Genomic DNA, 26769 nt, shown 5'->3' with positions numbered 1-26769 from the left:
GAGCCAGTAACACCCCAAAAGAGGAGAAAAAACAGGCATAGGAGTCCGCTTGCAAAGAAATCTTTTCCTAATAACTACACCCGTGGAAATAAAGTCTGATGAACAGATATAAAAAAATTGGTGCTCCAAACCTCCAGGCCTACAACATTTTCCTGCCAGGTTAAGTTTCTACGCAGCACCCCCAGCTTTTCCACGCCGGGGATGGATGTCAGCCCACTCCCCGTCCTCCGCCGGGAAGAGCCGCAGGCCCGCAGGACGGGGCCGCAGCTCTGCCTTCTGCAGGCGGCCGAGGCACCGCAATGCCGGCTCACGGCCTCGCTCGGGACACCGCGCTGGAGGCGAGCGCTCGGTAAGAAAGGCCGGTGGTCTGGAGGCAGCTGGCTCGCACGGCTGCCCGGGGCCGGCGCCAGCTGCTCCTGCGGGAGAGGCCACGCTGCTCCCGGGAAGGCGGCTGCGGACAGCGCGGCCAGGTCGCCCATCCTCCCCGAGACCCCGCGGCGCGTCCCAAGGCACGGCTCCGGCACCCGAGCACGGGCGGCGGGGCGCTGCCAGACACCGGGGCGCTGAGGACACCCCCGCGGCGGGGACCACCCCCCGCCAAAACGGGGCTGGGGAACCGGGAGGGCTGTCGGGGCTCTCGAGCCCCCGCCCCCGGGGCGGCCAGACTGCGGCCCGGCCGCCTCGGCCCGCCCGGAACGCCGCCGCCGCCGCAGCCCCGCACCGGAGGGCGGCCCGACCCGGCCCGGCCCGGCCGGCAGGCCGCGGCCCCCGGCCGGGAGCGGAGCGCTGGGTCGGGCCGGGCCGGGCCGGCGGCGGCCGCTGCCCCCGGCGCCCTGCAGGTGCCGCCGCCCCCGGCGCCCTGCAGGTGCCGCCCCGCCCCGCCCGGTACCTGCGGTCCCGGCGCCCGCGGCCCCTCAGCGCGGCGCGCGCCGCCCCATCGCCGGCTCCTGCGGCCGCCGGGCACCGCCCACCCGCGACCGCCCGCCCTCACAGCGGCGGCGCCGCCGCCGACCGCCAATCCCCGCGCTGCTCTGCGCGGACGCTTGCGCCGGTCCACCCAATGGGCTGCACGGAACCCGGCCGGCGTCGCAACGCGACCACGCTGGCAACAGCCGCTGGCCAATAGTGACCCAGCAGCGCGGCCGCGCCCCGCCCCCCGTCCAAGGGCACGCGCGCCCCGCCCCACCGCAGCCGGCGGCCCGGCCCCGCCCCCGTCACCTCAGGCCCCGCCGCCTCGGGGGGTCTCGCCTGCAGCGCGGGGCGAGCGGCTCCGTGAGGGGCGGCTGCGGGCCCTCGTCCCCACCCGAGGCTTCGGGAGACCGGGGGGGAGCGAGCGGGGAGGTGACCGGCGCCGCCTCCTCCCCTCAGGCCGCAGCTGGAAGGGACTCCCCCCCCAGGGAGGATCCGGCGCGGCCTCGGGCCTCCCTCCCCTGCCGCAGCCCTGCGCCTCAGGTCTCGGCCGGCCTCACGCCCGCCTCACCCGGTATAGTCGTTTCTGGAGCAGCAGGCAACTGAACCCGCGGACCAGACTCCTCTGTCCCGCCGTGGAGGACCACCAGGGCACAGGGGCGTGCTCCCACCTCCGCGGGCCGTGCGCTGGCTCCCCAGCAGCAGTGACCAGAGCAGGCAGTGACGGCTCTCACTGCCAGGCCGAAGTGCGAGAGGGCACCAGGAACCTCTCCAAAGCCTAACGCAGTGTCCTGAAGCGATGGGAAGAGCCCTCTCAAGAACATCTGCTCCCGGGGGTAGGGGATACCAAGGGTAATTAGCTCCTGGCTCTGGACTGCCACTCCCCACAGGGACACAGCCCCGAGCGTGCACACCCTTGGCCATGGCAGGGGTACCCACGCTAGTATCAACCACAGCACTTAGGCTTTGGAGCCAGCAAGGTACCAGGTGCAAAATTATGTTCCCACCTTATTCTACAATTGTGTTCGGGACAGAACTTTACACACACAGTATGATTTGGCAATCTTTATATCCACAATACATCATAACCATGCACAAAAATCAAGTGATGTGTATATTTACAAAGTGAATTGCACTTAACACAGGAACCAGGAATAAAAGTAAATGAAAGGAACCTCTCTCCTGCATTGCATAAAGGTCCAGTGCTATTTATAGCCTACAAAGCCTGATAGACAACACTACTGTGCATTATCTGACCAGTTTAAAATATGAATTACTGTTATTTATTGAAACAGTGCAGCCCTGGAGATACTCATTTCATGGAAACATTCCATTAATCACCATTCAAACTGTATTAAGACTCTATTAAGAGTCTGCAAGCCAAGAGAATCCAACCTCAGCCCTGACTCACTGTATTTTACTTGAAGGACAGTCTTCACCTCTAATCACCCGATTTTTCTTTTCTTATTTGAAATTCAGGCCCCTACCTTTAATACTGTTTTTCCTAGTTTTTTTATGAAGGAAAAAGGCCTCCCTAAGTGACTGAGTCACTTCATTAGGATCTTTTTTCTTCTACAGAGTCCAGAACCTCTAAGCACGTTCTTCCTTCATGCTTGGAAGGGAAACGATCACCAAGCACAGGTAAGACTCAATCATTAACAGCCCACAAACAGATCACATCCACAACTTCTGGAACAGTACAGCATGCAGGAATCAAAGCGTCTGGAAGTGAAAATACCTACTGTACATTTTTGCAAGCAGCTTTTGGTAAGTGACCTACTCAAAGGCACAGACCAATCCTCACCATCCTGGCATGTCCAGCTGAGAGAGCTCTCTCCTGTTTGCACAAGAATACCCCATTACCAGCCTTTCCACGTACTGTGGGGTCATTACAAGTGATCTAACAGAACAGCACCCAAATGGGGGGATCTCTAGGATGCAGCAGCCTTTCTACTGCTTCTAACCTGCTAGAAGTACTGAGAAGCAGCCACAGGGGGAAGAAGGGATCATAGTGCCTTTTCCTTCTACCAAGTTTTGATGGTCTCCGAAGCACACACAAAAATGTTTTTAACAAAGTAGCAAGCAGTCACTCATCAACTGGATTTTGACATTTATACGAATATAGAGCTTTAAAACTTTCCTATGAACCAAACTTTCTTGTCCTGTGCAGGCTACAGACAAACTCGGTGGAGATCCCAGACTTTAACTCACCTAGTCTGTAAGCATCTGACTCAACAGGAAGAAAAGAAGTTAGATTGAGGCTCTCTACCCAATGAATTTATTTTACCAATTACCTGTTTGTGTGCTCACCACCACATCACTTTTATGTGTGAATTTTGGCCTTTACTCTCCCCACAATAAACAGGGTAGTTAGCAGAAGAGACTCCAGTCTAATTCTGCGTTGGAGGACCTGTTCTAAATATCAGCAGGAGCCTTCAACTGAGGTTTATATTACTGACACTGGGTGGTAAGCACCCAGTGCTTTTTAGTGTTATTTTTCAATAGTTAAATGAAAGTCATCCTCAATGTCCAAGTAAAGCAAGTATAGCACATGTTCCTTCTTTCACAGGCAGCTTTCCTGTCATCAGAAGTTTTACATAAGCCAAATTCTGCCCTCAAACCTCTTATGGCAGACGGAAGAGAGCTGGAACCTTTTCTATTTTCCTGACAGCAATACTGAGACACACAGAGCCAGCAAAGTTGCAGTATGAAGCAGTCCAGGTGAGGTTACATTTAACTGTTATTTTCACACCAGGACAGCATGGTTAAGGAGTCTAGCCTATTGGAGAGCTGCTTTCAATGTCAGACAGCTCTTCAACAGTTCAAGCTTCCTCAGGATTCCTCCAAGTCTTCCCCTCTGCAATTTCAGTAGCCATCACCAACAGTGGGTTGGGTTGTAGCTATAGTTTGAGGAGTGCACAGGGCTTTCAGCAGGGCACCAGGGTACTCAAGATCAAAAGCACTTTCCCTTGTCTATGCACATGAAGATAGTTTCACCAGGCAGAACTGGTCCACTGTCCTTTTTCTATTGGCACTAACGGCCCTGCGCTTAGTCTAGGCGAGAGCATCTCAAACCCACAGAAGGGCTGCGTCTCTAACTGCCTGGAGAGCAGCACAGCAATCTGGTAGAGTCAATACCTAGTCTAATAAACTGAGTGACCACAGCAGATAAAACCACCGCTTAGTTTACAGTGCTCACATAAGCTATCTGTGTGCACATGTGCACGCACACACATGCTTCCCACACTCAGGTATACCGAACAGTCCTGCAGCAAAAGGCACTAGGCCTTTCCACGTCACACAACAGGCCTCAAAAACAACCCACCCCCTAGCATGAACAGTATGGGTCCAAGATCCACCTGCTCTGAGGGGGCTTTGGTCAACGCACAACAAAGTTGTACAAGGTCTCTTCAATACCCATATAATTTAACAGGACTTAAGCTCTAGACATGAACCTTTTGTTGGGACTCAGAGGCAAAGTTTAGAGCCTTCCACAAAGTCAGAGACTAAAGAAAATCTCTCTTAAAAGAGAAGGAAGTGACTAAACTGCTGCTCAGCATCTTATACCAGGCCAGACTGATTCTAGAAACTTCATGTTAAGAACAGGATTTGCAGAGTAAACACATTAATACATCACCCTGAACTAATAAGTCTTTTTAACAGCATGATTCTTCCTCACGCTATTCAACTCATTTCTTTATAAAAAGTTTTGTTGAAAAATTAAGAAGCCACCTCCCCTAGTGTCCATCTGTTCTTGAAGGAAATATTTTCAGTATCTCAGAATTTTCCATTCTCTCTGACGGTGTGCTTATCTGCCAGCCTTCTAAATACTGACTGCACATCACATTCTGGTCTAGGACCACCAAAAAGGAGACATCTCCAGTTCCCACTGGCTGCACTTTCTCTCAACAGGACGTTACTGAAGTAAATACCAAGTGTTGAAAGTGCTTCTGGAACTGGCACAGCCTTAGGACAGAGCACTGTGATGCCTAAAGAGGAATTCATATCCTCATTCAATGGGATTAGGCTGCAAGTATGCACCCCTTCACCTTGAATGCATCCTCTAAACAAAGTTGAAAAGTGGAAGTGCTAGGCACCACGTGCATCCTTTGCTGTGAACTATAGCCCTCTAGGCGCATACAGTACAAAATTAAAGGCATTGGTCTGGAAATCTTATAAAAGAAAAGCCATCAGAGTTAACTGCCCTTAATTTTATTACATAACCAGACAGAACAGTTGAGACTGGAATGTCAGATTTCCCCTTCAAGCACAATTCACAGTTTCGTATTTGCTTTGTATCAGAAAAGAAAAATCAACTCACTAATATGCAGGTAGGATTCATCAAGTGAGGTACAGTCTCAGAATACAGAGCAAAAATTCACTGCAAATTGCTTCACTAGCCTTCAGAGAGCAGCAGATGGTCTCCAATGCTTCCTTTAGATAGTTTCACCCAGTATTTGCCTCACCGTAACACTCAGCATATACCGGAGGGGATGCAAGTGTGTAAGAGCTAGTGAATGATGAAAAGCCATCATGGAAGATTTTCACAAGCTAGCAAGAGACTGACTACACATGTTGTGATAACATTCTTCCCATTCAGTAAAACAAAGTATTATAGTAGTTAGCCCTGCTGATGACAAATCTGTTACATCAGGTGAAGTACAATCATTTGAGAATTACAGTCTGCAATTCAGTAAAACAGAATAAGAGGAAAACAACAGATTAGTAGTTATGTGAAATCTTAATATTATGCATTTTAGTAGAGGTCAAGAAGATTATGCACAAGGTCAATAGTGAAAGATCATAAAGAGAAAGTTCAAGATGCTATGGTTCTGCAGAAGTTTTACAAAATGTATAAAGTATTGTGTTTCTCTACAACAACCAAAACCCTTACAAGTGCAGGTATATACATGACATGAAAATATTGCTTCACTCACTCAAACAGGGGTAGGAGAGATCTAGAGAAAAAGCAGCATGCAAAAAAATCCTGGAACTACAGAAGATCCTGCTTTCAGACACTGATCTACAGTACAAAATAAGCCTACTTGTACAGGTTGCAAAACGTTTCTGAAATCAATATGCTGGCACTTACTGTACAATAATGTTAACTGATTAACATAAGCCATGAATAAATATTAAGCCGCTTCATAAAGCCTGCACAAGCAGCACAGGCATTCATGGTGGCAGAGAAAGCAATGCAGACATACTTCATTGTTCCCAAATAAAACAAGAATAGTGAAAGATTTCCCAAGCAGGAAACGGTAAACTACACAGCCAGACTAACTGTATTAGGGGTAATTACATAATAAGTAATGTTATTTTCAACAGCTTTCTTATGTGTGTGCAGCCACTAAAAACCTCACTGTGAGACTTTATCAGGACAGAAAACAGAGCATTTGGTAGGATAGCTATTTTCTTTTAATTTCTCCCCCATGTTTACAGAAACACAAGAAAAAAAAACCTGACTATGGGAAGAAAAAACCTTGTCACCTAAATGTAGTTATTTCTTCAACTGTTACGAGTCAAGTCCCCATGGTTTCTCTCCCAGAAAAAAAAAAACCAAAACCATTTGAGGAGAGTGTTTCATGGGATAATATCCAGCAGCAGATGTTCCAACACAAACATGTCTATCAGATCAGTGCCTACATTTCAAGCCCAAAAGTCACCACATTGAAGGGGATTTCGGAGGCAGGGGAATGTTAGCCCTACAATTAAAGCTCTAAGATGAAAGGGGGAGACTTGGGAATGGGGTAAAGGAGGGAAGAGGGAGTCACTGAATCACAGGAGATAAGAAGTGCACACAAGTTTCTAAATGAAGCACAGACGAAGTGAAGGGCACAAGAGTCATCTACAGGAGGTCACAGGTTCTGACAGCACTGGAGTTTGTTGGATTTCTGTCCATCGGTGGTTGGTGGGACGCTGATGTCGACTACATTGTTGCCAGGAGACTCATCGTGTGCAGACCGATCTGCAATCTGCTTCTGCGAAACAATGCGGTAGATTTCTGAAATGAGAACAGACTTGTTAGAGCCCAGAAAGACATTGCCTCCAACGGAGCACGTGCACATGTCAGAACAAGCTGTCAAAGAAGATGCTAGAACCCAAGAATGAGAAGATTTTAACTTGAGAGCTGTGAAAGGGAATCTAGTCTGACCAGCTGTGGCATGTAACATCTGGTTGGCTTTCCAGCTCAGTAACGGATATGCAAGCTCTGTCTGGAAAAGTTATTAAGACAAGATTCTTTACCGTATTCCACAACAGTGCTTCTTATAACGTTCTTTTTCAATGACTCCACGAACATGGGTACTATTAAAAGGCTTTTTAAATGAGAAAGGAGCAGGAATGCTCATTTCTGAAATAGGGAATCATCTTATTTTTGATTAAAAAAAATGGGCAACATAATCTAGAAACACCAATCAACAGGATGCTTGCAAAACGTCATTGCACAGCAGCAATGACAGTATCTATTTCACACTTTAGCTTCTGGCAAGCTGCTACTACCAAATGACAGAAATGCCTACTCTCTGCAACAAATTTTCCCACCTATGACAGTAAAAAGCCACATGGTTCCATAAAGCCCCATATTGATCCGAAAATGCTTTTCCTGAGAGAATTAATTTATTTGACTGAATTATGCCTGAAAACACACAGATCCACAAAGCTGTAACTGCTGAAGAGAGACTGCCAGGTCAAAAGCTTTCAGAAACAAACCACTTCAACTGCATAGTTAGTAGAAATAATTTAAGTTGAAAGGTTTTTGAATTACTTATTTCACTGACTATAAGCCCTTGTTCCAACTTCCCTCCATTGTGAGACAGGAAAAGGGCAAGTACCTCCCTGGAAGTCTGTGGTAAATATTATGGTCACATTCATACAGCCACAGCCTCAAAACAGCAACACCCAAAGTCTTTGGTAAAGATTAAAAATCGTGGGGGACTACGTGGGTTTTGTTTGTTGTTGTTGGGGTTTTGGGGGGTTTTTTGTTTGTTTGTTTTTAAAGAAGCTGCACATATTTACATTGTTGAAAATGGAAACCTTTAACCCAAGACTGATCTCGTTGCCATTGGCTACCTTCAGCTCTTTTTGCTGAAAGGGATGAGGAGAGCTGTACAGAGATTGTCACATCCCCCTTCTTTTGTGCTCAGTGGTGTATTTTAATACTAGCTGCTCAGAGTCATCGCCAAGCCCTCTTTTCCTTTGGGGTAGCATCTGTTTGGTTTAGTTTTTTGTTTTGTTTTGGGGTTTTTTTCCCCCAGTCTTTAGCGATCCCTCAAACTGGTGGCCAGTAAGGAAACTCCTGACCTGCTGCTCCCACCCTCTTCCCTCCCCCAAGTCCCACACAATTCCTCCCAACTCACTGCTCTACACAGCACATTTTCCCAGGTTTCTTCTCCTCCCTTAGAAGGATGATTCTCCCCCAGGTAATCACTTTAGGAACAGCATTTTCAGGACTACTCAGTCTTACTAGCCACATCCCCACTGTACCTGAACTGGACAATCTCAACACTTTTGGCAGCCCAGGATGCTGCTAAGAGATAGTATTTTGAGTTCAGTTTGCCCAGGCCTGACCTCAGCTCAAGTTCTGGCTCCCCAAGTATCCTATCTGTTACAGCAGACTGTATTGGGGCTCTTTCCCAGAGCAACCTTAGGCCATCTTCTCTACCCAGGGTCAGTCTCAGGACAACACTGCAAGAGAAGACAGGATGGATGGCGACTGCTGAACTACAGTCAGAGCACTAAACCCATGGATACCATCTCAAAGCGCCAGGCAAGTTGCCTCAGATCCAGCCAATTGTCACAGATAAGCAGTGAATCTGCTATAAGGCTGCCCTGCACAAGAGAGAGTCCCAGCTCAGGCACCAGGCGGTGGTCTCTACAGCTTTGTCTCAACAGCAATATTCTCCAGTTGCTTCACCAGTAGCTCTAGTAACTCAATGCAAATCCTGCTGGGCAGAAAATATAACCCATTCCTAGTCTGTCAGGCTTTTTACTTATAGGAGCAGCTTGGCTATGCTTTTTCTCCTGCCTGACTCTTCTTCGTCATCTTCCTCTAACTGCAACACATTTCTGGTACCAACAGAGTTGGCCAGCACCAGACCTAGCAATCCCAACACCTCTTACTGCTTCCCTGCACACCTCTGCAAAAGAAACCTAAAAGAGCCTGCCTTACAGAATTCACCATATTAAAACTCAGCTTTTTTCCTAGTAATAGGCTCTCATTCATACATAATCAAGAAACAATAATACAAAGCCAATTCTTTGGTCAGCATCCAATAAGCAACATATACCAACTTCCTGATAATCAAGTAGAACCAGAACAAAGGCTCATTCTCATGTAACTGAAATCAGTATCTGGTCACAATAAAGCTCAGAAAATGCTCATCTCTTGTGGGACATGTAAATTAGGCACAACTTCACAAAACAGTGTACAGAGGTGAGACTATAGAGACAGTTTATCGGTCTAGAATTCAGCTATGGTAAGCAATAGTTGGGAATTGGATCTTCCCAACTCTTCATGTTCATGGTATGGATCTTAAAGAGCTTTTCAAGAGACAGAACAAACACACTGACAAATTATATGGCGTTTTCCCCTCTTTAGGACAAGATTCAGATCTCGTGGGGCAGCCAGAGGTGGAACAGTAATATCCAATACCTGTTTGATAGCCCTCTTCCTATTTAGATATTTTAAGGGTTCTTTGCCAATTACCAATTACTTCATTTTAGGAGTGGAAGACTATGCTTTGAAACATCAACTTCCCTGTCACCTCAAACAGTATTTTGAGATATGACTACTGCAGAACACGAAGTGGAAGGCAGAGTCTCTGAAAGCAGAGATGCTCAAGTTTATCAGGGTTTGTTAGGTCCAATTCAGCAGTCCTGCAGGCCCATGCTGGTTTCCTTCAGACACCCTTAGGTGTGACAGCAGCATGCTTCCCAGGACTCTGCTTCCAAGGATTAGCACTCAGTACTAGCTGCTGTGCACTCAGCAGCCACATCTACATCAGTTATACATGCTGAGGAACATTCTTGGGCAGTGGAAATCATAAGCCCTGGCCTCACTTTGGCCTGTGACCACAATCACAATTCCTGGGACTCTTCAGAGACATTCCCAGAAGGCAGCCTGCATGCAGCTATGCTGTCGGTGCACAGTTACCTACAGCCCTTGCCATCAGCTGAGAACAAGAGTTCAGTAGTCCGGACAAAAATATTACTGTCCAGTCTGCTTTGGTGCAAGAGAACACATTGAAACATTTAACTTCCTGGCATGGCTGTGGCTTCGCTGCCTAGATTTTGTGCAGGCACAGAACTACTAGTGCCTTTACAACAGTGCTGTTGCAATAGCTTGAATTTATGGAACATCAGGAGACTAGAAACCTCCAGATTCTTTGGGCAGAAAGGTATGTGTGGGGTGGGAGGCAGAACACAAAGGTAAGATCAGAAGGCTTGCAAACTAACCATCATTCCCAACATTAATTTCCAAAACATTCTAGATAACTGCAAAACGTGCCCATGAAGAAGATCCACTGCCTCAGGAGGTCCTCTGAATCCATAACAAACCATACCTGTAAGGATGTTCTTGAAGGCTTCTTCTACATTTGTTGAATCCAGAGCGGAAGTTTCAATAAAAGATAAGTTATTTTTTTCTGTAATAAATAAAAAGTGGTTCAGTTAAAAACTTTAATAGCACTTTATTTCACCTTTACTTTGAGGTTTTCACCTTTATTTTTAGGCCAAATCAGCCAGGGCACAGTCTTCTTTATTTTTTTTTTTTCCTGTTACACTAGGAAAAATTTGGTGCACCATTTGTTTAGCCGCTAGTGTTTCAGCAGCATCACCTTTGACCACTGCCTTTCCATAGTGTGAGAACATTTTCCTCACTGCAGCCTTTGTTCAGTCAAGCAATACAACATTATTCTCATCTGGCTACCGAACACACCTAGAAGTGCCTTGAGCAAGAGCACAGGCAAAAGCATGTTGGCTGCAACAGGAGTCAATTCTCCTCTGCAACCCCAAAAAGATAACAGACCTACACTTTCCTAATCAGACCCCACCTCCAAATTACAATAAAACCCCTAGTAATACAGTCTATTTTCTTCTTTCCTCTTACAATGCAAAAGATACATATTTTACTTTAACCAAAAAAAAAAAAAAAAATTGTGATTAACACCCAAACATCACACCTAGAACGGTACTGTACCACCTGCCCAGAAATAGGCAAATTCCAGTCATAGAGCTTAAACAGCAACACCTGTACCATCACTAGCTATTTAAGACAGCCTTAGTAGGAAGTCAGGGGCAAAAAAAATAAGATGTTCAACCAAGTCACCAAAGTAATGCACTATCTAGGGTGCCTACTAACTTGTTTTGCTTCTCTTACATAGACTTCACTTCTCATTCATCTGAAAATTTGAAGTAGTTTTACTAATCACAGGGTACTTGCTTACTAGCAAACTTCAGAAAACATATTTAAGCAAGCCCTAGTAATGTTCCTAGAAGGATTTTAAAGGTTCTACACCTTTAAAGTCCACCTCCAAGCTTGATAGCCACACAAAAGCAAGCTGAATGTCCCTAGGTCTATAAGGGCAAAAGAGTATTTGACCAGTGCTCTGCAAGATAAGGAAGAGAGAAGTAATGCAGTGGCAGCAGCTCACATAACCCACTTGATTTCTCCCAACAATTGATAATCTCCAAATCTGACGATCACTGCATTTAAATGAAACTAGATGACACTACTATATGCATCAGTACTCTGGAGCAGAAACTACACCATCTAAGAGAAGGCTCAGTATTCATTTGCAGCTGTCCTCATTGTACACAGTAGAACCAGGCCTCTAGGAAGGAAGGAAATACATTTTGTGTTGTGGTATTTTATACTTATATTGTGACATCTTCTCTTCTAAATGTTGCTTACTGTTTCTAGCCTTGCTAGAGGAAGTGTTTAATCTTCAGCTATCAGGCAGCTTCAAGGACAGTGTTTCAAAAACATGTACTACTACTAGATTAAAAAAAAAAAAACAACAAAAAAACAACCACACACGCTATTTAATAAGCCAAGATATTTTCATTTAAAAAAAAAAATCTTAAATGCCTTTTTCAGGGTCAAAAATAAAACTTGAGGTGAAAGTTCAGTCCTGGACAACAATAGTGTGATTACAGCTTGCACCAACGTCATCAAGTTCGGAAAGCACCAACCCAGAACACACTGTCTACAAACCTGCAAAAGCCCGGGCCTCATCAGTGGGCACAGCTCTCAGATGGCGGAGGTCACTCTTGTTACCCACCAGCATGATGACAATATTGTTGTCTGCATGATCTCTAAGCTCCTTTAGCCAGCGCTCCACATTCTCATAGGTGAGATGTTTGGCAATGTCATAGACAAGAAGAGCCCCAACAGCACCGCGGTAATATCTGAAACCATAAGGCACATTCCTTTACAGAGAGCTCTGTCCGAGTTACACCAACAAACCTGGTATCTGGCTTTTCTATACTGGTTACAACTAAAAAGTTAAAACACTCCCCTCGCTTTTGAAAAAGTTGTGCTCGTGCAAATACTGTTGTTGGGGGGTTTTTTTAAGCCTAAAACCAAGTTCCAAATGCTGGGTTTTTTAAATGGCATTCCTAAAAAGTTCCAATGTACATAACAAAATGCTGAAGAGACCACGGAAGCCATGACATTTTTAGTCTGCTAAAACAGTGTGCAAGAAAACTCACAATGCATTTCAGAATCGGTACTGCTAGAAGGTTTTTGTGAAGTTATAACTTATCTTTCTACTAGGAAAACAGTCTTTAGTAAAACATCAATATTTGTTGCTGACCTTTCAAATACCTCCTGTCCCTCTTAAAAATTAAAGCAGGGCACTCTGGGCTATATTGACAATTATCCACAAGCTCGTAATCTGAGAACGGAGTTTGCTCCCTCAGTGCAGGTTTGGACCCATTTCAACTCAAGCGAAGGGCTCACGACAGCACAAGCCAATCTGTATCAGCAATCCTATAATGTCCATATCTCTCTTCCACACAACCCGACCATTTCTCCTCTGCTCCGCCAGCACCTGTCGGACCCGGCGTTGAACCGATTCAGGGCACCAAGTCAGCAGAAAACATTCACTTTTTCCTGCTGGTTGGCGTTCTGCTGGCTTAGCAAGCTGAACTGGCCTAGCGATGTGTCAAGCAAGAGCTCGTGCCAGCACAAAGGAGAGGCAGGATCACAGGACTACAGACGCACTGATTCTCACCAGCCAAGTCTGTTGTTGAACCAGACTCAGCCAGCAGTTTTTCTGCTAAGCTTTTACAGCAGTAAGAACAATTGAAGGGTCACAAAAAAATTTCTGAAAAACAATTACGGAAAAGATGCAATTTGAAATCACCATTTACATCTGCTTCTGTATTACTTTGTTTTTGCATTCCTTCCGTATAGATTATTCCCTTTGGGCTCCATGCTCTTCTATTTTTCTCACATCCATTCTGCGTTACCCTATTTCACCTCAACGAAAAAGGTTCCCTTTACCTTGAGTTTAATACAAATGGCTCAATCTGTGCATGATTCAGAAACAAGTTTGTATCTTTAAAAACTGATAGACATCTGTAACACTAAAAAATTTCAACTCACTGATCAGAATATGCCCTGGATAACTAAGCCTGCCAATAGGGTTTTCTTGTTTTCCTCTAAAGGATACTTTTGCCTACTACCTGCATAGAAACAGATACACCCAGAGGTTACATCTGAAGACACTGTCTGGATTACCAAGGTGCCGTACATGAAAGCTTCTCAACACCACTGTTCTAAATAGGGATACGTCTAATGCTGCAGAGTCAGCATTATCACAGTTGCCTTCCTACTTACTGGTTATTCAGCATGCACTCTTGGACCTAATTTTCAGGGCTGTGACTAATTCAAAGTCATTGAGATTTCAAGGCAGTTTGTGGCTGCAGACTGTCCTAAAAATATCCTCAATCTCAAGACTGAGGGGGCAATGAAGACCAGAAGCCACTGGCATTATGGTAAGCTACCACGCCTAGACCAAAACTTGATGACAAACAGTACCCAGCTTCCATCAGAAATGACACTCATTCCACGTGATGAAGATAGCACATCTAGGGCAAGTAAAAAACCCAAATCACAAGACTCAAACAGAATTTCCCACACTTTTGGTTTAAGCTGTCATTTTTTTCTATAATAGTATCATTAGAATCTAAAAATTACTTTTTAATCAAGGAACACAAAAGTATTTGCTATCTTATGAGTTGGATCTACACTGAAGTCTGTCGTAATGATTTTGTCATGTGTCCCAAATATGTTTCATTAACTCTCTACCCATAAATTTATCTGTACCATCTCTGCCAGAATTCTGCTGTTAGCCTGAGCAAAGACATAGTACTCACGCTGAGGTAATGGCACGGTATCGTTCCTGTCCTGCAGTATCCCAGATCTGTGCTTTTATCGTCTTCCCATCCACCTGGATGCTCCTGGTGGCAAATTCCACCCCAATGGTGCTCTTACTCTCCAGATTGAACTCATTGCGTGTGAAACGTGACAGAAGATTACTCTTCCCAACTCCAGAGTCTCCAATCAACACAACTGAAAGAAAAGACATTATTTTTGAAATTAATTCTTCATACCAGCATTTACATAGTGCAGCGGTGCTACGTGGCTGCTATGTTGCCTTGCAGGCAGGACCCAGAGGAGTTGTGCAGCCAGATAAACATAGGAGAAAGTTATGCTGACAACACCTCAGACTTTACTACTCACAGCTTGCTTCCCCAGCCCCAAAACAGTCCCAAGCCTTTTTGTTGCTAGCAGCTGCTCAGTTCCTCAGAGATGGAAATGAGAAATTGCTACAGCGACTGTCAACAACTAAACCTTGCTTTGGAGGCCCCAAGCCACTGCCAGTAATTAGAGGTAACTAGATGTCCCTTGCCTACTCGACCTTCTCCAGAGGAAGGCTGCAACCCACATTTTAAGAAAGACTACAGTCAAGAACACGGCAACAGCCTACCTGTCTGTCTGACAAAAGCCTGTGTACAGTATAAGTCTACTCTATTTTTATTTAAAAAAAAAAACCCAACACAGTAAGTAAACAATTATTTGCACTCCCTGTTGGGGTCATACAGGGTGTTTCATTTCAACAATTTAATTCATAAATATGTTCACCCCAAAAAGGGGAAAACAGGAGACATCTGATACTACAAACAAGATATAAAGCAAAGCAGAACTTCATCCAGCAAAACAAGTTCTAGTAGATTGCCTGAGAAGTAAAAGATGAGCTAAGAATCTCTGCCTCTATACGAGGTGTTGCCATGTTAACAGAAAAATGTTAGTGCAGAGAGATCTTTAGCACACAAAACCCAGCTTTACTGAAAGGAATTGTGAAAGTAAAAGGTACATCTTGTAGTAGGAGGTTCCCCCTACTTCGGGGCTGAAGCTCTCCGCTGATCCCAAGGCACACCTCTTTGCCATTCCTGCTCGAGCAGGCTGCTGCTTCATACCCAGCCACGCTAGGCCGAGCTTTCCATGGGACCTTCTCATCAACAACTCCAATGACAAGATTTGTCATACTAGGTTCTTTACTATGCAGCAACTACACGTTTTCTTAATTCCCTGTACGACTGACTAGAGCAAGAAATAACTAAAGGGAAACAAGACTAAAAGCAATTAAGTCACCCTCCCTTAGTCTCAGCAAATACTGTATCATATATGACTTTGGTATTCAAGCTAACGGTATCCTGGCTTGAGCAGAAGGAAGAAAGGCAGTCTCAGTGAGGCTTCTTCAACCTTGCAAATGTTTCCTACTTCAGTTCAGAGTACAGATTTGTTGATCTTCCTCATTCACACGATCTGTTTTTCCTATAGAAAAGGAGACCTGGGCAGAAAACATTCCTAATCCCTCCACAACAAATTACAGAAGACTTCTCATTACACACTTCCAGAATGAGCTCACCCGCGTTCTCCCAGGGCCAAGGATCGCACTCGTCTTTCAGTGTTATTACAGCTTTTTTTTCTGCTCAGGCCATTGTTTCAGAATACATCTCTGGCAGCACACTGCTCCAGTTCGCGTACCTCCCCACCCCTGCTAGCACATTCCCAAACTCCTGCTGTAGCCCTCTGTAACTCTGCTGCGACAGCTCCCAAGCTGCATGAGGAGATTGCTGAAATGCTCCGGACTCCCTCCGCAGCATTTCATCCGGCTGACAGCACAGATAGACGGACAATTGTGCTAGCACAGCTGAACAGTCAAAATACAACAGAGGCAGGAACGGGCAGCCAGTGGATCGTGGCAAGGCGCCACAACTCCCCACCCGGGATAGCTTAAATCAGCTCCTCACAGTGCTCTGCCTGCACTGGCAAACAGCCTAAACCATTTTTTAGGGTATGAGAACAGATATATAAAAAAGATTTTATTACGAGTTCTAACTCTAGGATTTTGTTAGCTTTATATTCCAGACAAACAGTTTTTCATCACTAATTCCACGCGGCGTTCCAAGAACGGGCCGAAGGTCACCCATCTTGCACAGTGATCTGCTGGCTTGGAGTACGCTGTACCCTACAGCAAAGCCCTGACCATTACCAGAAGGAGGTAAGAACATCCACCACACAAACTAGACCAGCGTGGAAAAACCCTGAAGCTTCCAACTGTTTTCGAAGGGAGTTACCTTCTCGTGAATCTGCAGCTCGAGAAAGCACAGCCGTCCCTCCAGGTTCTAGCCACCTCCTATCCTCTGGCATTTTAAAATTATCAGCTTTGTGCATAAACCGTGCAAATGGCTCTCAGGTCATTAACTCCATCTGTCGCAGGAAGAAAATTCAGGGGGTCCTGCGCTACTTTAGCTGGTTACTCGCCTCTGCTGCAATCTGGCAGCAAAGTACGAGGCTCCCCTTTACCAGGCCGCTCCATGTTCTAGCAGAGCTTATAAGAGAGCATTTTTGAGAAGTTACTGGATGCAGAAGTAACAAAGGAAGGCAACCAGATCCCAACTCAGTAAAAAATGTTCTTTCTACCTTACAGTCTCCAAGTGCTTCTTGTTAATACTCAATCTTGAGCATTAAACAAGCATTTTCACTTTCCGGAGAAATACACAAAGATTGGCGGCCCACATGCAGGCAGAACCCACAAACTTTTATTTTCTATGGGAATTGAGCAAGAAGATACCTTCAAGATTCTGGACTAAGTGATTAGATCTTGGGAAGGTTCCTAAATTTGGGAACAGGCCACCAGACAGCATTGCCTGTTCAAATGCAGATGTCTTGACAGAGTAGAAAAGAAAGTTCCAAATCAGATCTAACAGCCTGAATACTCCCTAAACACATCTCACCAGAATTGATGAAGTCACACTCCCCAAATGGCCTTTAGGGCCACACTGGTAATGGAAAGATGCACTGGTTTTAACTTGGAAGTGACCTGAACCAATAACCAGCACCAATCATCATCGTACGGCTGGAAGTACACAAGCAAGCCACACTTAGTGTCCTGTTTACATCCTGAATCGTGGCGCTGCTCCTTCAGTCTTTCCTGATTTTCTCTCTCCTCCACCACACTGTGCCAGCCTGCAGTTACCGTTCACCACGTTACCCGTCCGTCAACGGCAAAGCGTTCAGATCTCCATTACCATCAGCACTCTGCTTCCCACGTCTTGCTAGGCCTCACAACACACAGACCTACAGCCGCCCGAGCAGAGCACAATCCCACCACCCGGACACCTGCTTCATACCTTGGGATCCTGGTACAAAGCAAGCGAAAGACAAAATTAAAAATCCAGGGCAATATATTGTTGGTAAGAAATAGGAAAAAAAAAAGATCAAGTTTATGATAGAATTTTAACTACACTAGTTTATTAGTCTGGCAGAAAGAATATATTCTTTTGAACAATCAAGAAGGTTAAGACTCTCTCTAGCAGAGACCACGTAAGTGGAGTTCATCATAAATATTAAGTACATGAGGTTGCCAGATATTGATGACTAATATGACACGCACTTGTTTTTAATAAGCACAGCCTTTGTTAGGCTTGAGCTCTAATCAGCAGTCTAAATTCCCAAAAAGGTAAAAGAAAGCTCTTTTTTCTATGGGTGTTTTTTCTTTCCTTCTTCATGAGCCAGCATACATCTGCACAACCTCAAATTTAATTTTTAAAATAAACACTGATAATAGCTAATCTTCTTGAGAGGAAAATTAATGTGCAGATCACACTTTAATAGGTACAAGGCTTCCAATATTTTAACAACTATTAAAAGGTCACGAATTCAATTCCAGATCCAACCCATTCAAAACTCATCATGAAAAGTTCCTGCTTTTTAACCATCCCAGCTACAAAACTAATTGGGAACAGAGCCCTGAACCGCTGGCTTTGCTTGGGTTACATCACTGACACGCATCTACAACAAGATCCTCCTCACAGCCTCATTATTCTGCGCAGCTCTGCATACAGAATTCAGCTTGTTCTCCCAAAGGTTGGCTCAGTCATTTTGTTAACAAACAACATTTTGTTGTGATCAATAAAATAAGCAGCTCTGACTGTCGGGTTGCACAGAGAAGAAAGGGAAATTGGGAATAAAGATAAAGAGGCACTAGTTTAGCAGAGCAGCTTTGACTATAACCACACTCGCATCCCCAGAGTGCCACCAAACCTTAAATTAGGTTTTGCCTACTGCGTGCTAGACCCGATAAGCCAATAACGTTCGTCTCCCCTGCAGCCCTGTTGAAATGGCCGGTCCTGAAGCACAAGCCGACGGGCGACGTGAACGAGGGAAAACTAAGAACAGCAGGCCAGCTACGCACAGAAACTGTTGCTACAAACTCCTTGGCCATCTTCACCCCTGAACAACTGTTTTATAGGCAGTATTTCACATGAAAGAGACTAACAACAAGTGGGGCTCTTTGCCTTTCAAACTTTTCGTAAAGCTGATTAATATAATCTATGCTAAATGACAGAAGTTCCTACACAAGCAGTTCCAGTTCTTCCACTATATAAAAAAGTAATAATTCTGACTTTAAAGCAACACTGCGTTCAACTGGAGTCATCCTAAATAATATCACAATGCAAGGATGCAAGTTTCTTAAACAAGCGCCAACTGTAAAAGTTAAAATCAGAGTCCAACCAAATTTCCTTTGGAAATAGGTGGTAGGGGAAATGGTCAAGCCTTATATTTAATAAAAATAATCTTTCCCAGGCTGCAACCCTCCTCCACCATTATTTCTACCTCTGACCACTACATGTGCCTGATGGAAGAGAGTTCAAAAGTCATCTATGTAGCTGAGAAGGGGCTAAACCAGAAGTCAGTCAAACCCCTGGACATTTTTTTTCTTTATGTCAATTCCCCTTGATATTTAATTCCATTATTGGAGGGGGTAGAAGGGAAAGGAAGGGGAGTTGGTCCTACAGCAGAGACCTCATCCCACTGGGTCCCATTCACATTCATTATTTCTTGCCTAGTCCCAAAAAGCCTAGAGGGAAGGAAGGAAAAAGATGAGTAGATAGGGAAGGGTTTTTTTGTGGGTTGGTTTGCTTATTTAAAAAAAAAAAAAAACCATCCACACAACTACCCCTACCCAAAAGACACACAGAAAAGGACAATTCTCTCCCCCATTTTTCATTAAGTGCTACAAAGTATGCCAAGTTACTTTGCAGTATCAACACAATAGCACGGGTCCTGACCAAATAGCTTTAGGTTAAGTTTCACTCCAGATAAAATTAAAAACGCCTTTCAAAGCGCCGTAAGTATTTTTAAAGATGAATGCAGTTTTGCCTACCTAATTGACTATTCACAGAAAGAAAAAAAAGAATCAAAATTTTTAGGCTTTCAAGTTCGTGGCTATTAAACCACTTGGGAAATAGACGGTGGAATGACTTCAGAAGAAAACTAGTGTAGAACCAGACAGTTTAGCATATTTTTGGAGGCTAGTCTTCTGCTTTATAGCCAGAGAAGAAATAAGGGGTTTTTCCCCCCACCATCCTGAAGACTGTAAAACAAATACACCAAACAGGCAAATGCATCCATAAAATATTCCCAACAGATGAGTAACTGCTCTTTCCTTTCGTCAACAAGCAAGTGTGGAATCGCTGCTGCCCTTGTTAGGGTTCAGGTACGTACAGCGTGCCCCGACATCAAACTCCTGGGAAATGTTCACGGCAGCAAGCGCACACCCACGCCCCTCCCAGACCACCCGAGCACCCACAGACAGCAACCTCAACCTCGCCTTTTTGTAAGAGTGAACTCTTTGGATGAATCTAAGGGTTTCAGCCACGCTACCACAGGAGACCAAGCGTAAAACAGGTTGGGAAACCCGGAGATGAACATTTTACACCGATCCGCACTATTCCGTAGGCCTCAACGGCAGAGCTGCGGGACGCTCCGTGGAAAAGGTCAGCTCGAGCATCTTTACACACGCAGGACACCGACCTGCAGCAACCCTTACGCATGCAGGACACCTACAACAATAAAAACCACCTGAGCCAGCGCAAGAAGAGCAGCACTAAATCCACCCAGCAGTTATCTATTTCCTCACACAACCCCTGCACGCGGCTGCTGGACAACCCAAAATGTCACAAGTACGGGGACAGAAGTATTAAAATAACCCCAGGCAACGCCGAATTACCACTGTGAAGCTTCCCGGCTCCAGTTATTAGTGCTCAGTTAGCAGCCTGCCACGGAGTTCTCCATGGAAGCTGAAGTTTTTTCAGCTCCGGCTCCACACCGGCGGCGATCTCTCGGGCGACCCACACCAACGGCACCACCGCCGGGCACAACCCCCGCCTCGAAGCCCACCGCCCCTCCAGCCCCCGGCCCCCCAACCTCGCCCCCATCCCAGCCCCCGGGCTCACAACCGCCCGGCTGCCAGCGCGCAGCCCCCGCCGCGGCGGGGCGGGGCGGGGAAGGCCCGCGGGGCTCCCCCGCTCTCCCCGCGCCGCCGCTCCCCCGCCGCAGCCCGGCGGCGAGCTCTGCGCCAGGCCCGGTCGGGCCCGCCGCGGCCGGGGGCGGCGGGCGCTGCCCGCAAGGCCGCCCCGCGCACAAAGGCCGCGGCGGCCGGCCCGGGCCCGGGGCGGCGCGGCATGGCGGGCCGGGCCGGGCCCAGCGCCGCCGCGGGCCCGCCGAGGGGCGCGGCCGGCCCGGCCCGCGGGCGGCGGCGGTACCTTTGAAGAGGTAGTCGTACTCGTCGTCGCGGGTGCCCATGGCGATGGCGGCGCCGACCCTCTGGCTGCCAGGCACCGACCGCGGCCCAGCCGGGGGGGCCGCTCCCGCCGCCGCCTATCAGCGGCCGCCAGAGCCCGCAGGAGGCGGGCGGCGCGCCAGACCCATCAACGGCACCCAATAGGCGGCGGGCGCGCCTCTGACTGGCGGGCGGCGCTGCCCAATCGAAGAGGGGCAGCTGGGGAGGGCGGTGCTTGGGTGCCTGAGCCGGGAGCCTGCGAAACGAGGCGGTGCCGGGGCCCGCGTTGGGGCGGGGCCTGGGGTGGGAGGGGCGGGGTTTGGTGGAGGGGCGGGTCCTGGGGGTGGGGCCTCGGCGGGGGTGCGCAGCGCCGAGCGCCGCGGGGCGCGGGGGGTCGCGCCGGGTGGCGGCGGGCCCGGCCCGGCCCGGGGTCAGCGCAGCACGGAAGCCCCGGGAATAGAAGGCACGGGGGGGGGTCTTCCCTAAAACCAGCGCAAGCGATTCTCGGCTGCAGTTCGAAGCCGTCATGCCCTGCACGCCTGTGCTTTGCTTTTGTCTTCAGGCTGTTCCCCGGGCTGGGTCAGATCCTGCCCCGCACAGCGCTCGGGGTCTCACCTTCCTGCGCCAAGTACCAGCTGAAAAAGCTGTTTCGGCAAAAAAAGCCCCGCACGGTGACACAACTTGTTCTAGGAAAACATTTCTCCTTTTTTTTTCCTGGCATGGCTTGAGGCAATTTCCTGAACGAATCGGTGATAACAGCAAAAGGCCGTTTCATCACTCGGGGAGCGCCGGCAGCTTCACTGGCTCCAAGCAGGAGGCCCTTCGCCTTCCCGACGGCAGAGCTGCGGCAATTCATCCTGCGAGCGCAGCCCAGGCTGCAGGGCCGGCCTCAAAGAGCCGCTCGGAAAGCCCGGGGATGTCCCCGCTGCTTTGGTGACCTTCCTTCCAGCGTTCGCCCTGCGCGACGTGCCCCCGCGCAGCGTGTGCACGCTGGCGTCGCATCCGCTGGTTTAATGCGTTTGATTTGTGGTTGCGACAAACCCTCACGGGGAAGACAATGGCTCCCTCCTTTCTCTCTCTGCAATGTGCAGGGAAACTCGCTCTGCTCATTAAACGGATTTCTTGCTTTCCTGGGCTGTGCTCATCATGGCTCGTCTGCCCTACTTTCCCCAGAGGAGTCTTTAGCCGGCTAAAGGATTAGTGGGTCTCCGGTATCACACAGGAGCAAGGCTGAGACAGCGGGGAGGAAAAAAATGGCTTTGGACTTATTTTTGCCAGCCTTGGGAGACGCTCAGGGCGTGAGCGGGGTCGGGGCAGGGGGAGATGGTGGTTCAGACCCTCCGGGCTGTGCGGCGCTGAGCTGCCCTCGACTTCCCCCAGACACCTTAACACCCTGGGCAGGCGGGATCGTGGTTTCTAAGGGATTCCATTTCCCAAATATAAGTGCTAATAACTGTGTGGGAGCGCGCGAAGAGGCAGCCCCCAGACTAACAGCTACCTATCGGTGGGGGTGTCCAGCTCCTGCTCAGTGAAAATCATTCTTTTTATGACCCAGGCTCTGAAAATGGGGTGAGAAACAGAGCGTGCCGCAAACATGTTGCAATCCCACTGCCGTGCTGGGAAGCTGTCTAGGTATCTCCGTCGCATATCAGGCAATGGAAGCAGCTGGGAAGGAAAGCCAAAAATTCATAGAACCGGGGGTCTGGGGAAGATGCCAACACCAACCTAGCAATGGGTCGGGCCGGTTGCTCCTCTCTGACAGAAAGCGATTGCTGAAGAAGCAGGGTCGAAATCTTTCTTTTCACCTTTTCTTTGCAATTTTGGTGCTCACATACAGCATGGGGCGTTGGACTTTTAATCCTTCCCATGCCAAAGGGAGTTTTAACAACCAGGATCTGTGGGAAGGCGTTATCGCTCTCTCCCGTTGATGCTGTTCATATCCCTGCAGGACCACAGCAAACAGCCCTGTTGGGTAACGACTGGAGCACGCCCGGGGATGCCGAGCATCCAACCGATGAATAGTTAAATAGCATCAGGAGGAGCAAAGCTGGAACATGGTGAATGCAGAATCTCCTGGGCAGGGGAATTATCCCGTGCTGAGTTTCCCACACCTGATAATGCTGCATCCAATGAGTGGCTGGGTGAAAGGAGGGAGAGGAGGGTGGCTCCTTGCTGGTCTTGCAAATGAGGCCTTTGCTTCCCTTGCTTTGTTCTGGTTTAAATGGGCTCAGCAGAAGTAAAACATCTTATTTTCATTATCACAAGTAACTTGATCGGTTCTGAACGGAATATTGGGTGTGCGTGGGGGAGGTGCAAAAAAACCCCAAAGCTATTTTTTTATCAGTTTGGATGGAAATCACTTTCTTCTTTCCTTCTTCCAAGGCCTGGGAATTGTTGCCATAAGTTTTAAAGAGCAATATACGACGGAGGTATCCTTGTGAGTGCCATCTGGCTCCGAAATCCCCTGGGGCAGAGTTTTAACACGGGCTGCAGGGAATGAAGATGATGACTTGGTGTTAGAGGAGGGATGTTTCCCCCGGGGCGATGCAGAGTGAAGTGTGAGCCGGGACTCCCCGTGTTCTTCACCCTCAGGAGTCCCCCAGGCTCTTGGTACGTTTTGCATTGGAGAATCAGCGTTGTGTCACCAAAACCAGCCACGTGTCACCAGCTGCTGACGGGGCAATGCGTTTGCAGGTCCTTTCTGGCAATCCCACGTGTGTCCTCGAGTTGGTCCCAGGCCATCAAGCCTCAGGCAGCAGAGGTCCTACAAGCCCCAAATATTTTCTTAAACTATGCTGGGGTACACACCCTTAAAAGCAGACAGGCCTATGCCATCTGCTTCTTTTTTTACATGATAAAAACTTGCTCAAAATGATCACCCAAGATGCTCCCTCTTGTCCTGGATGCCTCAGCCCCTGCGGTGCCCCGGGGCGTAGCTGCCTGCCTGGGATGCTTGAGCCAGGAGTTCCCCTTCCCACCCTCTTAGTGGGATCTGGTCCTCTGGGTGTCTGTGAGCACCCTCAAGGGAGCCACCCCAGAATACTCTGCTTGGGAAGTGTCCCTGGTAAGGATGCAGGTGCTTGCAAAGCCATGCCAGACATCTCCACGGGAAACTCAATTTGTGCTCGATGCCGCTGAGCTCCAGCAGAGGAGCTGAAGTTACTGGGAGGACTGGGAGAGTCCTGATGCCCCAGTGTCCACCAGGCACCCCGAGGCATTTGAAGCGAGGGACAGCTTTGAAAGCGTGACTCTTCCTGGCGCTGGTGAGGCCGGGTGTCGGGGGCCGGGCTGGGGGGTGTCAGTGGGTGGAGAACTCGTGTCTTATTATGAATTTGCTGTTTCTTGGCTTTGCACCACGTTTCAGATTCAAGCGGGGGGTTGCCAGTACGCCTTTTTTGTTTTGTTGCGGTGCTCTGCGATGGCCACGCTGGTGGGGGGTGCTCGGGGTGATGCCTCTGGCTTCCCCCCGCCAGCGTCGCGGTGCCACCAGCGCAGGGGCTCAGCCCGGCCACCCGAGCTGGTGCAGCTCTGCGGATGCACAAACACCTTCCCTTTTTGCCAAACGTTGCAAAGAGCCATTTGGATTCCGCTGTTGTATAAAAAGGGGCTTGAGGCCCCACTGTTGGATCTCCCGGCGGTTGTTTCTGCCATTCAGACCCAGGTTGGATTTGGAGGGGGCTCCGTGCAGTGGGTCGGGGCTCTCCTTACTTTCTGAGGCCACAAACGCAGCTGGGTTGGGACGTCGGTACCTGATATGCAACGTCTTCTTGATCTAACGATGCTCTGAGAGAACCCCCGGGTCCAAAGCATCTGCGGTTCAATCTGCTTCTACTGATGAGTCCGAGCTCCGCATCGAGGAATGCACCAGCCCTGTGTCACCCCGCTGAACTGCAGCCCCAGGCTGTCCCACAGCGCTTCTGCTCCCGAAAAGCCCTGTCCCACCACGTCCAGACCCTGCAGCCTTTAGCCGCCTGGCACGCGCTGAGCTCGGACCCCATCACCGCCTTCGGCACAGCCCCTCGAAGCACGCAGAACAAGCAGCAGCCCTTCTCGCCAGCTGCTCGGGGAGGTTTTGCTGGGAGGACTCGAGGCCCTGGGTGGACCGTCATGTCAGGAGCTGCTGTGGGGCCACAGGCTGACACGGCACGGCACGGCCCATACGGGAGCCACGGCCTGTTTTGGAGAGCAGCAGCATTTCGTAACCCGAAGGGTATTTGCGATTCCGACAGCGCATGGTGCCGTTTCTCTCGCTGTCGCTGGAGGGAGCTGGCCCATCCTTCACTTCCCAGATGTTACGACAAGTTGCAGTTCAAGTAGTTGTTAAAAATGAAGGAGCTGGAGGATTCCAGGGGGATTTCAGATGAAAACAGAGACCCAGGACAGGCTTCTTCTGCAGAGGGACCTTGGAAGGGCCCCGGGACACCACACGCTCTGGTGTGGGACCTATGATCTGGGGGCATGGGGTGGCATTGACACTGATGGGACGTGAAGACTTGCACGGCAGAACAGGGGAAGACCAAGACACAGAAGAAAGCAGCAGCTGTAGTTCCTGGGCTAGGCATGATTTGGGGCATTTAGCCTTCCCCCAGCTGGCATTGTCCTCCAGGCACCTCCTGCAGACACTGAAGATCAAATGCACCGCTGGGGAGCAAACCCCAGATCTGCCAAAAAACACCCTGGCAATGAATAGATACAGCATAGCTCCTTCACCAGTTTCTATCTGATGCATCAAACCCACCTTAGTCTAATCACTTTAGCATCCATACTAAAACACAGCACTCCACTATCTGCTGGTGCACCCAGGGACTAAACAAGCTGTGAATTAAGCAAACAGAACATTAAAAATGTATTTCTGAATGCAAGAGCGAGCAGACAGATACCACAGAGCTGGGTATAATGGGCTGTTTGTGCAATTGTGCTTGGGGCTATCATTAACCCCAGGTTTTTCCCCAGGGAAGGGGGACAGACGCAGGAGCTGGGGCCACGTTTAGGTACATCAGGTATTTATACAGCTGCTCTAGGGGAACTAGAGCAGTCTCTTGTCTCTTCTTTCTGCAAGGAGCAATTTGTCCCCCTTCCTTGACCAGCTAAAGAAGTGCTTGCTATTTTCTCCAACTCCAGTATCAGGCCACATGTCTGGGATCGTGAGCACAGCTGGAGTTTACCCCCATCATCTTCAAGGCTCCCACTCCATCCCCAGCTCATTTCATTCCTACATATGTAATCATTCCCCAGAAGTTGCAAGAAATGCTTTTGGAGAGGACTACGCATGTATGCTATGAGCAGGTAAAAGGCTACTACTTACTGGGGCTTGTCCTGATCAGCTCTGACTTTAATCCATCCAAATAATTCCAACCTCAGCCTCTGCTCTTGTTCAAGGAGTTGGCACAGGGTTTTCCAGCCAGCTACAAGGACTGTCTCCCTGGTGCAAAGGTCTGCCATCAGGGAATAAGAAAAGCCAGCTCATCGTCACTTGTAAATTTGCTGCCCCAGGGCCTGATTTCCAGAGGGAAAAGAAATTTAGAAGTCCACAAACTTCAGAGTAAGAACTGCTGGTGGGGGCTACAGCAGGGATTTCTCTCAGAGCGCTCCATAAGGCTACAGCTGAAAATTGAGGCCAGAAGGAAGCGTAGTGCTCAGGTCAAACTCCCAACAAGTGAAGTTTCTGAATCCAGAGTCCTCACATAGCTCCCACACATCTTCTACCGGTAAACCATCG

General features: G+C 48.3%; 1 protein-coding gene across 1 annotated transcript; it reads right to left on the bottom strand.

The window, feature by feature from the left end:
- Positions 1-1959: 1959 nt before the first annotated feature.
- RAB11B (RAB11B, member RAS oncogene family) lies at positions 1960-21088 on the bottom strand. Its single transcript, XM_050910379.1, has 5 exons — positions 21034-21088; positions 14293-14488; positions 12125-12318; positions 10473-10553; positions 1960-6913 (listed from the first exon to the last, which is right to left on the bottom strand). Exons 1-5 carry the CDS (start codon positions 21071-21073, stop codon positions 6768-6770), a joined length of 657 nt encoding a protein of 218 aa, XP_050766336.1. The 5' UTR covers positions 21074-21088; the 3' UTR covers positions 1960-6767.
- Positions 21089-26769: the final 5681 nt, after the last annotated feature.

This window comes from Gymnogyps californianus, chromosome 24 (genome assembly GCF_018139145.2).
Source record: "Gymnogyps californianus isolate 813 chromosome 24, ASM1813914v2, whole genome shotgun sequence".
Lineage (NCBI taxonomy): Eukaryota > Metazoa > Chordata > Aves > Accipitriformes > Cathartidae > Gymnogyps > Gymnogyps californianus.
Note: the sequence above shows the minus strand (reverse complement) of the source record. Positions and strands in the feature narration are given on the sequence as shown.

Excerpts from the sequence above, each read along its gene's own strand:
- RAB11B (XM_050910379.1), bottom strand. The coding sequence starts at position 21,073 with ATGGGCACCCGCGACGACGAGTACGACTACCTCTTCAAAG. Across the intron at positions 12,319-14,292 it reads TACCGTGCCATTACCTCAGC|ATATTACCGCGGTGCTGTTG; the intron begins GTGAGTACTATG and ends TTATGGTTTCAG. Across the intron at positions 10,554-12,124 it reads TGAGGCCCGGGCTTTTGCAG|AAAAAAATAACTTATCTTTT; the intron begins GTTTGTAGACAG and ends TATTTATTACAG.